Source organism: Pan paniscus, chromosome 8 (genome assembly GCF_029289425.2).
Source record: "Pan paniscus chromosome 8, NHGRI_mPanPan1-v2.0_pri, whole genome shotgun sequence".
In the NCBI taxonomy this organism is placed as follows: Eukaryota; Metazoa; Chordata; class Mammalia; order Primates; family Hominidae; genus Pan; species Pan paniscus.
In genome coordinates, this window is record NC_073257.2 from 114,259,654 (window position 1) to 114,271,868 (window position 12,215).

General features: G+C 50.0%; 1 protein-coding gene across 5 annotated transcripts in view; it reads left to right on the plus strand.

Moving 5' to 3' along the window:
* The window catches only part of GBF1 (golgi brefeldin A resistant guanine nucleotide exchange factor 1), a 137,518-nt gene extending 126,721 nt beyond the window's left edge, over window positions 1-10,797 (plus strand). For 3 of the 5 annotated variants that reach the window (XM_055093319.2, XM_008950838.4, XM_008950839.5), the window contains 11 exons: window positions 3,271-3,496; window positions 4,184-4,344; window positions 4,472-4,712; window positions 4,847-5,052; window positions 7,195-7,345; window positions 7,432-7,562; window positions 7,764-7,865; window positions 8,162-8,275; window positions 8,419-8,599; window positions 9,041-9,169; window positions 9,956-10,797. In XM_055093319.2, coding sequence (XP_054949294.1) covers window positions 3,271-3,496; window positions 4,184-4,344; window positions 4,472-4,712; window positions 4,847-5,052; window positions 7,195-7,345; window positions 7,432-7,562; window positions 7,764-7,865; window positions 8,162-8,275; window positions 8,419-8,599; window positions 9,041-9,169; window positions 9,956-10,236 — 1,923 coding nt within the window. In that variant the 3' untranslated portion in view covers window positions 10,237-10,797. The remainder of the gene's footprint in view (window positions 1-3,270; window positions 3,497-4,183; window positions 4,345-4,471; window positions 4,713-4,846; window positions 5,053-7,194; window positions 7,346-7,431; window positions 7,563-7,763; window positions 7,866-8,161; window positions 8,276-8,418; window positions 8,600-9,040; window positions 9,170-9,955) is intronic. The other 2 variants (XM_003825513.6, XM_008950840.5) reach the window with 1 other exon arrangement.
* Window positions 10,798-12,215: the final 1,418 nt, after the last annotated feature.

The following is a 12,215-nucleotide window of genomic DNA, read 5'->3' on the forward strand; positions in this document are numbered from 1 at the left end:
TTGCTACTCGGGAGGCTGAGGCAGGAGAATCGCTTGAACCTGGGACGCGGAGGTTGCAGTGAGCCAAGATTGCGCCACTGCACTCCAGCCTGGGCAACACAGCGAGACTCCATCTCAAAAAAAAAAAAAAGACTTACTCTCGGCTGGACACAGTGGCTCACGTCTGTAATCCCAACACTTTGTGAGGCCAAGGCAGGCAATCACCTGAGGTTGGGAGTTCGAGACCAGCCTGACCAACATGGAGAAACCTCGTCTCTACTAAAAATACAGAATTAGCCAGGCATGGTGGGGCATGCCTGTAATCCCAGCTACTCAGGAGGCTGAGGCAGGAGAATCACTTGAACCTGGGAGGCAGAGGTTGTAGTAAGCCAAGATCACACCATTGCACTCCAGCCTGGACAATGAGCGAAACTCTGTCTCAAAAAAAAGACTTACTGTATAGCTATAGTAGTCAAGATTATGTGGTGTCAATGGAGGGACAGACACGTAGATCAATGGAAAAGAATAGAGAGACCAGAAATAAGCTCAACACAAATATGTTCAGTGGATTTTTTGACCAAGATGTAAGAACAATTCAGTGGAGGTGGAATAGCCTTTTCAATAAGTGGTGGAGTGATTAAAATCCGTAGGAGGAAAAACCAAATGAACCTTGACCTAAACCTCATACCTTACAGGAAAATTAACTCAAATGGATCATAGATTTAAATGTAAAGCTATAAAAACTTTAGAAACAGGAGAAAATCTTCAGGATCTAGAGCTAAGCAAAGAATTTTTAGCATGTTTGGCAGTCCTGTGGATCTGTCTCTTGCCTCAACACTGTCTGGATGGAATAGATCCGGGGGAGACTTTCTTTCAAAAAAAGTAATAATTTTTAGACTTGACATTAAAAGCACAATCTAGAAAAGGAAAAATTGATAAGTTGGGCTACATTAATATTTTTAAAAGTTTTGTTCTATGAGAGCCTATGTGAAGAGGATGAAAAGACAAGCTGTAGACGAGGAGGAAATATTTGCAAATCACATATTTGAAAAAAGGTATCTGTAATATAAAAACTCTCAAAACACAACAGTGATAAAACAATCCAATTATTAATAGAAAATAGACAAAACATAGGAACAGATGTTTCACCAAAGAACACATACAGATGGCAGATAGGCACATGAAATGAAGATAGCATCATTAACCATCAGAGTACTGCAAACTAAAACCACAATGAGGCTCACACCTGTAAGCCCAGCACTTTGGGAGGCTGAGGTGGGTGGATCACCTGAGGTCAGGAGTTTGAGCCCAGCCTGGCCAACATGGTGAAACCATGTCTCTACCAATAAATACAAAAATTAGCTGGGCGTGGTCACACACACCTGTAGTCTCACCTACTGAGGAGATTGAGGTGGGAGGATCGCTTGAACCCAGGAGGTTGCAGTGAGCTGAGATCGTGCCACTGCACTCCAGCCTGGGTGACAGAGCAAGACTCCAAAAAATAAAACCACAATGAGACATCACTACCCACTTTGCAGAATGGCTGAAATAAAAAGTAGTGACAATACCAAATGCTGAAAGGATGTGGAGAAACTGGGTCATTCATATATTGCTGGGTGGGAATGTAAAATGGTACAGCTACTCTGCTGGCAGTTTCTTATAAAATGAAACATATAATTACCATACAACCCAGCAGTTGCACCCTTGGACATTTATCCCAGAAAAGTGAAAGCTTACTTTCTCATAAAAACCTGTACATGAATGTTTATAGAAGCCTTAGTTGTAATAGCCAAAAACTGGAATCGGCCCAGATGACTTTCAATAGGTGAATAAACTGTGGTACATACACACCATGGAATACTATTCAGCAATTTAAAGCAACAGACATCTCCAGGGAACTATGCTGAGTGAAAGAAAAGCCAATCTAAAAAGGTTGTGTAATATATAATTCCACTTATATAACATTTTTGAAATGACAGAACTTTAGAATTTGAAGACAGGCTGGGTGCAGTGGCTCACACCTGTAATCCCAGCACTTTGGGAAACTGAGGCTGGTGAATCACTTGAGGTCAGGAGTTCGAGACCAGCCTGGCCAACATGGTGAAACCCCATCTCTACTAAAAATACAAAAATTAGCCAGGCGTGGTGGCTCGCACCTGTAATCCCATCTACTTGGGAGGCTGAGGCAGGAGAATCACTTGAACATGGGAAGCAGAGGTTGCAGTGAGCTGAGATCCTGCCTGCACTCTAGCCTGGGCAACAGAGTAAGACTCCATCTCAAAAAAAAAAAAAGAATTTGAAGACAGATTGCTAAGGATTAGGGATGGGGGCAGGAAGGAAGAGGTGGGTGTGGTTATAAAAGGGCAACATGAGCTGGGCATGGTGGTGCATGCCTGTAGTTCCAGCTACTCTGGAGGCTGAGACAGGAGGATCACTTGTGCCCGGGAGTTTGAGGCTGCTGTGAGCTATGATCATACCACTGCGCTCCAGCCTGGGTGACAGAGCAAAACCTGTCTCTAAAAAAAGAAAAAGGCAACATGAGGGATACTGTTGTGGTGGAACTGTTCAGTATGTTGTTTTGTGGTGGATACCCAAACCTACACAGGTAATAAAATTGTATAGAAATTAATACACACAAAAATGCAAGTAAAACAGGAAATCTGAATAAGATCAGATAGTATCTTGATTATGATATTATACTATAGTTTTGCATAATGTTACCATTGGGATAAACTGGGCAAAGTGTATAAGGGACCTTTTTGTATTATTTCTTTACAACTGCATATGAACCTAGAATTTTCTCAATAAAAATTTGTATTTGAGGCTGGGTGCAGTGGCTCATGCCTATAATCCCAGCACTTCAGGAGGCTGAGACGGGAAGATCACTTGAGCCTGGGAGTTCAAGACCAGCCTGGGCAACATAGCAAGACCCCATCTTTCCAAAAAAGAAAAAAAAAATTAGCCAGGTGTGGTCACATGCACCTGTAGTCCCAGCTACTCCAGAGACTGAGGCAGGAGGATCACTTGAGCCCAGGAGTTTCAGGTTGCAGTGAGCTGTGATTGTGCTACTGTGCTCCAGCCTGGGAGACAGACCAAGACCCTGTCTCAAATAATATAATTAATATATTTCTATTTGAAAAAAAAAAAAAGACCAGAGTAGTATCCTAAATTGGGTCCTAGCCAAACTGTCTTCACTGGCCTAAGGAGACTGGTGGGAAAGAAAACTAGACAGGAAGCTGTGTGCCCACACAGCTCCCCGCTTCCCCGCTTCCTGCCCTAACCCCACTCCAGGTGCTGCTCTCCCTGCGCATTTTGCTACTGATGAAGCCCAGTGTGCTATCCCGAGTCAGCCACCAGGTTGCGTATGGGCTCCATGAACTCCTGAAGACCAACGCAGCCAACATCCACTCAGGTGATGACTGGGCCACACTCTTCACGCTGCTGGAGTGCATCGGCTCAGGTGTGAAGCCTCCAGCTGCTCTGCAGGCCACAGCCAGGGCAGATGCACCTGATGCCGGTAAGCCCTTTCCCAGGGAGACTCAGGCTGGCAGATAAACAGTTACACCCCAGGAGTTGGGACAGGAAAACAAAACACAGGTTACTGTGTTCAGCAGATTAAACAGCCCTGGCTTCTGCCATCACTTCCAGAGCTTCCAGTGCCCGCTGGCTAGTACCCATAAGTTAAATAGCATGAGGGCAAATAAGCAATGCAGATGTCTGTGAAGCCAGGCTTCCTACTGTCCTGAGGACTGATTTGTCCTGAGAACTGTTTCCCAGTTTCTGTTTCTGAGCTGTCCCGAGGACTGTTTTCCCAGAATTCTGGGAAAATAGAATTCTGTGAGCAGACTTTATATCACTAAATCGATACATCACTAAATCCCAGAAACTGGGAAAACAGTCCTCAGGACAGTGGAAAGCCTGGCTTCATAGCCTTCTGCATTGCTTATTTGTCCTTGCCACCACTCCCTAGAGTGGTGCTACAGCTGCCACTAGATGCCATCAGGAACCCAGATTAGCCTGCAACCTTATTTGGTCAACAGAGAAACTGTTCCGGCCATCCTTTGGCCCTCTGGTGACAGAAATTAAACTATGCCAGAGAGAGGGGAGGCCAGGCCTCAGCATCTTTTTTCTGAGAGCCTGATTTATCCCTCATCCCAGTGCCCCATCCCCACCCTGACTCTGCCCTTCTCCCTGCCTACCATAGGGGCCCAGTCAGATAGTGAGCTCCCATCCTACCATCAGAATGATGTGAGCCTGGATCGAGGGTACACTTCCGACTCAGAGGTCTACACTGACCATGGCAGGCCGGGCAAGATACACCGATCAGCGACAGATGCCGATGTGGTCAACAGTGGTTGGTTAGTGGTGAGTGACAATATGGGCAGCAATTGAGTCTCTCCTGCTTGACCTGTGGGAAGAATTCCTGGTCCTCTGCAAGGACATTCACACAGGGGCCAAGCCTGTGTCCCCAGCTCCTCTGTGTACTTTACAGGTCGGGAAGGATGACATTGATAACTCCAAGCCAGGGCCCAGCCGCCCAGGCCCTTCACCCCTGATCAATCAATACAGCCTAACAGTGGGACTGGATTTGGGGCCACACGACACTAAGTCTCTGCTTAAGTGTGTGGAATCGCTGTCCTTCATCGTGCGTGATGCTGCCCACATCACACCTGACAACTTTGAGCTCTGCGTCAAGACTCTCCGGATCTTTGTGGAGGCCAGTCTGAATGGCGGTGGGTCAGCTGATGAGGGGGCAGCTGGGGAGTAGCCATGCAATTATACAGGGGAGAGGCTGAGAGGGGAGAAAGGGCAGGGTATCTATGCCTATATAGACACAGAAATGTGACCTGAGTCTGGCTCTGCTCAGGATGCAAGTCCCAGGAGAAACGTGGCAAGAGTCACAAATATGACAGCAAAGGGAACCGCTTCAAGAAGAAATCCAAAGAGGGATCAGTGCTTCGCCGGCCTCGAACCTCCAGCAAACATGCCTCTCGGGGCGGGCAGAGTGATGATGATGAGGACGAAGGCGTGCCTGCCAGCTACCATACGGTGTCTTTACAGGTCAGTCAGGACGTAAGTATGGCACCCTTTACTTCCTCTCCTCCCCTGCACCTGATACTGGGAGCCTGGGGCGGCCAGGGAAAGCCAGGGCTGAGGGGAAGGGCCCATGTGTGCCAGCCCAGGCCCTGGACCACCATCTTCACAATATTCCCTTACCCAAAACCTTACCTGTAAGTCTTTATTTGCTTAAATTTATTTATTTATTTATATTTTTATTTATTTATTTATTTATTTATTTTTTGAGATGTAGTCTCTCTGTCACCCAGGCTGGAGTGCAGTGGCGTGATCTCGGCTCACTGCAACCTCCACCTCCTGGGTTCAAGCGATTCTCCTGCCTCAGCCTTCCAAGTAGCTAGGACTACAGGCGCGTGCCACCATGCCTGGCTAATTTTTTGTATTTTTAGTAGAAACGGGGTTTCACCATGTTGGCCAGGATGGCCTTGATCTCCTGACCTCGTGATCCGTCTGCCTCGGCCTCCCAAAGTGCTGGGATTACAGGCATGAGCCACCGCACCTGGCCTTTAAATTTATTTTTAAACTAAGATTTACTTATTTTTTGAGTAGGTTCAAAATATACAAAAGGGTAAACTGATAAAACTAAGTTTCCAATCCATTCCTGTCCCCAGCTTCTGAGTTCCCCTCACTAGAGGCAGCCACTGTCACCAGTTTCTTGTCTATCCTTCCAGAGTTACCCTGTGTCTATTCAAAGGCATATAAAATTAATTCTGTGAGCAGAGTTTATATCACTAAATTGATGGAGAACCAATTGCCTTAAATAGAATAACCATACAAAAATGACAAAAGTGGCTGGGCTTGGTGGCTCGTGCCTGTAATCCCAGCACTTTGGGAGGCCGAGGCGGGCAGATCACGAGGTCAGGAGATGGAGACCACCCTGGCTAACACGGTGAAACCCCGTCTCTACTAAAAATAGAAAAAATAGCTGTGCGTGCTGGCAGGCACCTGTAGTCCCAGTTACTCGGGAGGCTGAGACAGGAGAATGGCGTGAACCCGGGAGGCAGAGCTTGCAGTGAGCCGAGATTACGCCACTGCACTCCAGCCTGGGCGACAGAGCAAGACTCCATCTCAAAAAAAAAAAAAAAAGAAAAGAAAAGAAAAATAACGAAAGTAAAAATGTATTAAATCTGGCCAGACACTATTGCCCAATCAAAGCCTCTGAGCCTGAGGTTTTCTGTTTTAAAAATGAGATTAACAGCCAGGTACAGTGGCTCACACCTGTAATTCCAGCACTTTGGGAGGCTGAGGCGGGAGGATCACTTGAGGCCAGGAGTTCGAGACCAGCCTGGGAAAAATAGCGAGACTCTGCCTCTACAAAAATAAAAATGCAAAAATTATCCGGGCATGGTGGCACACATTGTAGTCCCAGCTACTGGGGAGGCTGAGTAGCTGAGTAGGTGGGAGGATTTCTTGAGCCTAGGAGATCCAGGAGGCAGTGAGCCATGATGGTGCCATGCACTCCAGTTTTGCACAGAACAAGACCCTGTCTCAAAAAATAAAATAAGAAATAAAATTAGGCCGGGCATGGTATAATCACACCTGTAATCCGAAAACTTTGGGAGGACTATTGCTTGGGCCCAGGAGCTCAAGATCAGCCTGGGCAACATGGCAAAACCCCATCTCTACAAAAATACAAAAAATTAGCTGGCTGTGGCAGCGCACAGCTGTAGTTCCATCTACTCGTAAGGCTGAGGTGGGAGGATCACCTGAGCCCAGGAGTTCGAGGCTGCAGTGAGCCGTGATTGTGCCACTGCACTCCAGCCTGGGTGACAGAGTGAGACCCTGCCTCAAAAAATAAAATTAAATTAACAACATGAGGCTTTCTCTGTCATCAGCAGGTTTGAAATAGAATTGAAAAGAAAGTATCTTTCTCACTGTGAGTAAGGATTGTGAAATACTCAGTCCACACACCTCCTAAGGCTCTCTCTCTCATGAGTAATCTCTGACTTGGAGAGTCCTTTACAAGGACTGGAACAACCAGGAAGTCAAGTCAAGGGAAAGAGTAGCGAGGGGGTGAGGTATGGCATGATTGGTGCTAGGGACACCTTGAGGACTTAGTTAGGGACAGTGAGCGGGGAGGGGGAAAGGGATCCACGAGACCTAACCCCACTCACATCCTGCCCCCTCCTGTGATCCTAGTTGCTAGACCTGATGCACACCCTGCACACGCGGGCAGCCTCTATCTACAGCTCATGGGCGGAGGAGCAACGCCACCTGGAGACAGGTGGCCAGAAGATTGAAGCTGATTCTCGCACCCTCTGGGCCCGCTGCTGGTGCCCTTTACTGCAGGGTAAACCAGGAGGGGCAGAGGTAGGGAGTTTGGGGAGCATCAGGATCAAGATGCCTGAAGGATCCTGACCCTGCTCTTGCTCTCAGGTATTGCCTGCCTGTGCTGTGATGCCCGGCGCCAGGTACGGATGCAGGCACTGACCTATCTGCAGCGAGCACTACTTGTACATGATCTGCAAAAGCTAGATGCCCTGGAATGGGAGTCCTGTTTTAACAAGGTGGGACTTCCTACTGGTCTTAAGATAAAGTTCAAATCCTAAGAAAAGGGAAGCCAGGCAGCCCGAAGAGCCCCTAATGTGAGTCTTCAGCCTGCATCATACCTTCCCTTCAGCTCTATGCCCATCCAGTTCCTGGCTTCCTTGGGGCAAGGCTGCCTAGCTGACCCTCATAGGGAGACATTGCACATTTACCCCCACCAGGTGCTGTTTCCTCTACTTACCAAGCTCTTGGAGAACATCAGCCCTGCAGATGTGGGTGGGATGGAGGAGACCCGGATGAGGGCTTCCACATTGCTCTCTAAGGTACTGCTCACCACCCTATACCCACCCTCTCTCCCATACCTGCCTTTTCCCGAGGAGGGAAGCCAGGGCGCTTCTGGCAGGACCTAGAGATGCACTGTAGGTGCTCACAACCCCCCAGCTATGGACACTAAGCAGGACCTAGGGACCTGAGAGGATTCTGAATCTTAAATCAGAGATTCCTCCATCTCTGATCTAAGATTCTCATGCAAGATAGGACAGGCTTAGCTACCCAGCCTCAGAGAGGGGTCCAGAGGCTCCTACAGTCCCCTCAGCTGAAGGGGGCTGGTGGGCCATAGGTCTTCCTGCAGCACCTGTCTCCACTGCTGTCGCTCTCTACCTTTGCGGCCCTCTGGCTCACCATCTTGGACTTCATGGACAAGTACATGCACGCAGGCTCCAGCGACTTACTGGTATGTTCTACCTCAGCTCTGCTGCCTGCCTCCTGTCCCACCTGTTGGAAGGACTTGCCCTTTCCCCCTTGGTAGCTACCTCCCTTTACCATACTCCCCCCATGCCCTCTTTCCTATTCTCATGGTCCCACTGCCACCTGCAGTCAGAGGCGATCCCTGAGTCTCTGAAGAACATGCTTCTGGTGATGGACACAGCGGAGATTTTCCACAGTGCAGATGCACGGGGAGGCGGCCCCTCGGCCCTCTGGGAGATCACCTGGGAACGCATTGACTGTTTTCTCCCTCACCTACGAGATGAACTCTTCAAGCAGACCGTCATCCAGGGTAGGGGGCTCAGCCCAGCTTTATCAAAAAGAGTCTCCTGCCTGGGCACAATGGCTCACACCTCTAATCCCAGCACTTTGAGAGGCCGAGGTGGGTGGATCACCCGAGGGCAGGAATTTGAGACCAGCCTGACCAACATAGTGAAACCCCATGTCTACGAAAAATACAAAAATTAGCCAGGTGTGGCGGTGGGTGCCTGTAGTCCCAGCTACTCAGGAGGCTGAAACAGGAGAATCACTTGAACCCGGGAAGTGGAGGTTGCAGTGAGCCGAGATCACAGCCTGAGCGACAGAACGAGATTCCATCTCAAAAAAAAAAAAAAGTCCCCAAAGCTGAATTTATTGTCTGCCCTGGGTGGGTAGAAAGGCTGTTGGGTAGCTAGGGCTCTGCTGGAGAGAGAAAGCACTAAGAGGTGCCATCTCAATTCTCTACCGTCTCCAGACCCCATGCCCATGGAGCCTCAAGGCCAAAAGCCTCTCGCCTCAGCCCACCTGACTTCCGCTGCTGGCGACACCAGGACACCTGGCCATCCACCGCCCCCAGAGATTCCATCTGAGCTGGGGGCCTGTGGTGAGTCTCTCTAGCCTAGCCTGATAGGCACTGAGTAGCAAGCAGGGGGCCTAAGAGGAGGCCCAAGGGGGCGTGGGAATGCTGCTGAGCAGGGTCTGTGAGCCGAGGGAAGAAGGCCACTAGAGAGAACTGTTGCCGCTCTTCCCATGGGAAATGACAGGACCATAAGCTATGAGGAACTAGCTGCTTGCAGTCTTCAGGCTTGGGAAGAGAAGGCTGGGTCAGGGACTTGGAATGAATTTGCAGAGGTTTCCTTTCAGGGATTCTAGTAGAGAGTAACCTGGCGGCCAGGCGCAGTGGCTCATACCTGTAATCCCAGCACTTTGGGAGGCTGAGGCAGGTAGATCACCTGAGGTCAGGAGTTTGAAACCAGCCTGGCCAACATGGTGAAACCCCGCCTGTACCAAAAAAATACAAAAATTAGCTGGGCGTGGTAGTGCACACCTATAATCCCAGCTACTGGGGAGGCTGAGGTGGAAGGATCGCTTGAACCCGGGAGGCAGAGGTTGCAGTGAGCTGAGATCATGCCACTGCATTCCAGCCTGGGCGATAGTGAGAACCTGTCGCAAAAAAAAAAAAAGAGTAGCCTGGCAAAGGAGATAGAAGGTAGCTGAACATTGAAATGAGTTTTGAGGGGAGACTCCCAACTTTTTAGGCTGGTGGGGGGCCGTGTTGCTTACTGGAACAAGGAGGAACAGAGACTCTATAAGCAGCCAGCTGGGCAATGTGAGAGTTGTCTTGTACCAACAAGGGAATCTGACTGTAACCACCTTGCTTTCCCTACAGACTTTGAGAAGCCCGAGAGCCCCCGAGCCGCCAGCAGCAGCTCCCCAGGATCACCAGTGGCCTCAAGCCCCAGCAGGCTGAGCCCCACCCCCGACGGGCCTCCACCCTTGGCTCAGCCCCCACTGATCCTGCAGCCCTTGGCCTCCCCACTGCAGGTGGGCGTGCCACCTATGACTCTGCCCATCATCCTCAACCCTGCGCTCATCGAGGCCACCTCACCAGTGCCCCTCCTGGCCACACCCCGCCCCACAGATCCCATACCCACCTCTGAGGTCAACTAAGGCAGGTCACTCAGAGATCAAGACCAGTGCTTCCCACCAGGCTTTCCTTGACCCCACTTCTGGCTGTCCTGCGGGCCACAAGCTCTTCAGGCCAAGTCAGAGCTGCTGTTGCTGCCACTTGGATGGGGACCTGAAAAAGAGAACGTTGATAGCCCCAGCTAAGACCCCCCAATCAGCTGTGGGACCTTTTTCCTCCTCTGCGCTCCATTCCTGGGGGTTCAGCCTGAGAGTGAACTCAGCTGTCATCTGCAGCCTCTGCCTCCAGCCCGGCAGCTCTGGGGAGGCATCCGTGTGCCGGCCCTGCAGTGCCTGCCCACGGTCAGGCATTGAAAACTAAGCCCAACCACTCTGCACTTTGTTTCCCACTCCCATTAGCCCTGGGCCACCTCCTCCAGTTCTTCCTCTTTTACTAATTAGTTGGTCAGTTTGGAGAGTTGACTGGCACCATGGAGGGTAGGCAGGTGGGGGCTGGGTGGGGGACTGCCCACAGGAGCATGTACATATGGAAAAACAGAACAACAATGGACTTTTTATGATATAATAAATGTCTTAGTACCAGCATCATTGTCTCTCCCTCCGGTTTCCTTCTTGAGCTTGTGGGTCAGGGCACCATGTTATCGGGTGCACAGGGCTTGGACTTGGTGTGAGCAGAGGCTGAGCCTACCTAACACCACCACCCCCCTCCCCCACCCCGCCAGATGCTAGGCCGGGGGTCAGGATTCCTTCACTGCTGCTGACCCCTGCCCTGCCACAGGGTGTACCCTTGTCATCACAGGTGTGCCCAGGGGCTTGGGCAGTGGCTCGGGCAGTTGTCGTAATCTTCCCTAACAACTGTAACAAGGGAGACACGTGAGACAACCTGGCCTAGGTGAGAGGGAAGAGGAGTGAGGGCTGAGTTGTAGTTATTCAGAAGTCTTCTCTCAGATGTGAATCACCATCCAAGAGACCAAAACAGCTGTTGGGGTTTCAGAGGAGCCCAAGAGTTCGAGGCTGCAGTGAGCTATGATTGTGCCACTGCACTGGAGCCCCCCTCTGTCACCCAGCCTGGCGTGCAGTGGCACAATCATAGCTCACTGCAGCCTCAAACTCTTGGGTTCAAGCAGTCCTCTCACATCAGCCTCCCAAGTATCTGAGACTAAGGTGTGCACCACCACACTTGGCTAATTTTTTGTGTAATTTTTATAAAGACAGGGTCTTACTATGTTGCCCAGACTGGTCTTGAACTCCTGGGCTAAAATGATCTTCCTGCCTAGGCCTCCCAAAGTGCTGAGATTACAGGCATGAGCCACTGCACCCAGCCCTGGGAAGGGTATCTTGCCCACAGCTGCAGTCATGGGTTTGGAGCCCAGGGCATTCATTTTGACCCCAAACTGAAAAGGGGTAACTTTTCCCAGCCCCACAAACCTCAAACCTCACTCACTGCAGCATGATTACAGGACCCCTCTTCTCCTTTCCCTTGTCATCAGGGTAAGACAGGTGGGAAGTGTGTATGGGGCAGGCTGTGTGGCCCCTGCAGGGTGGAGGTGCTATGGGTGTGTGATACTGTGAAATAGATATTTGGTCTTCACCCCGTTTCCTGGCATAACTCTTAAAATCCTTAGAATCTCCAAAGTGATGTCCTTTAATATATGATTGACTGATAGCTGGCAGCCCCTATGTAGCTGCTGGATGGGGGCTGGTCACCAAAGCAGAATTAAAGGGTTGGGACTTTCAGGCTCAGCCCCCAACCTCCAGGGAGGGAAGAGGGACTGAAGGTTAAGTTGACTGTCCAATGGTTTAATCAACCGTGCCTATGTAAGGAAGCTTCTCTAAGAACCCAAAAGGGCAGGGTTTGGAAAGCTTCCAGAGAGCTGAACATGTAGGCTTACAGGAAGCCAAACGAGTGCATCCTTGTGCCAGAGGGTGGTGCACCACAATTCCACGGGGACATCACTCCCGGGCTCTGGACCCTTTCAGACCTCACCCTATGTATGTCTTCA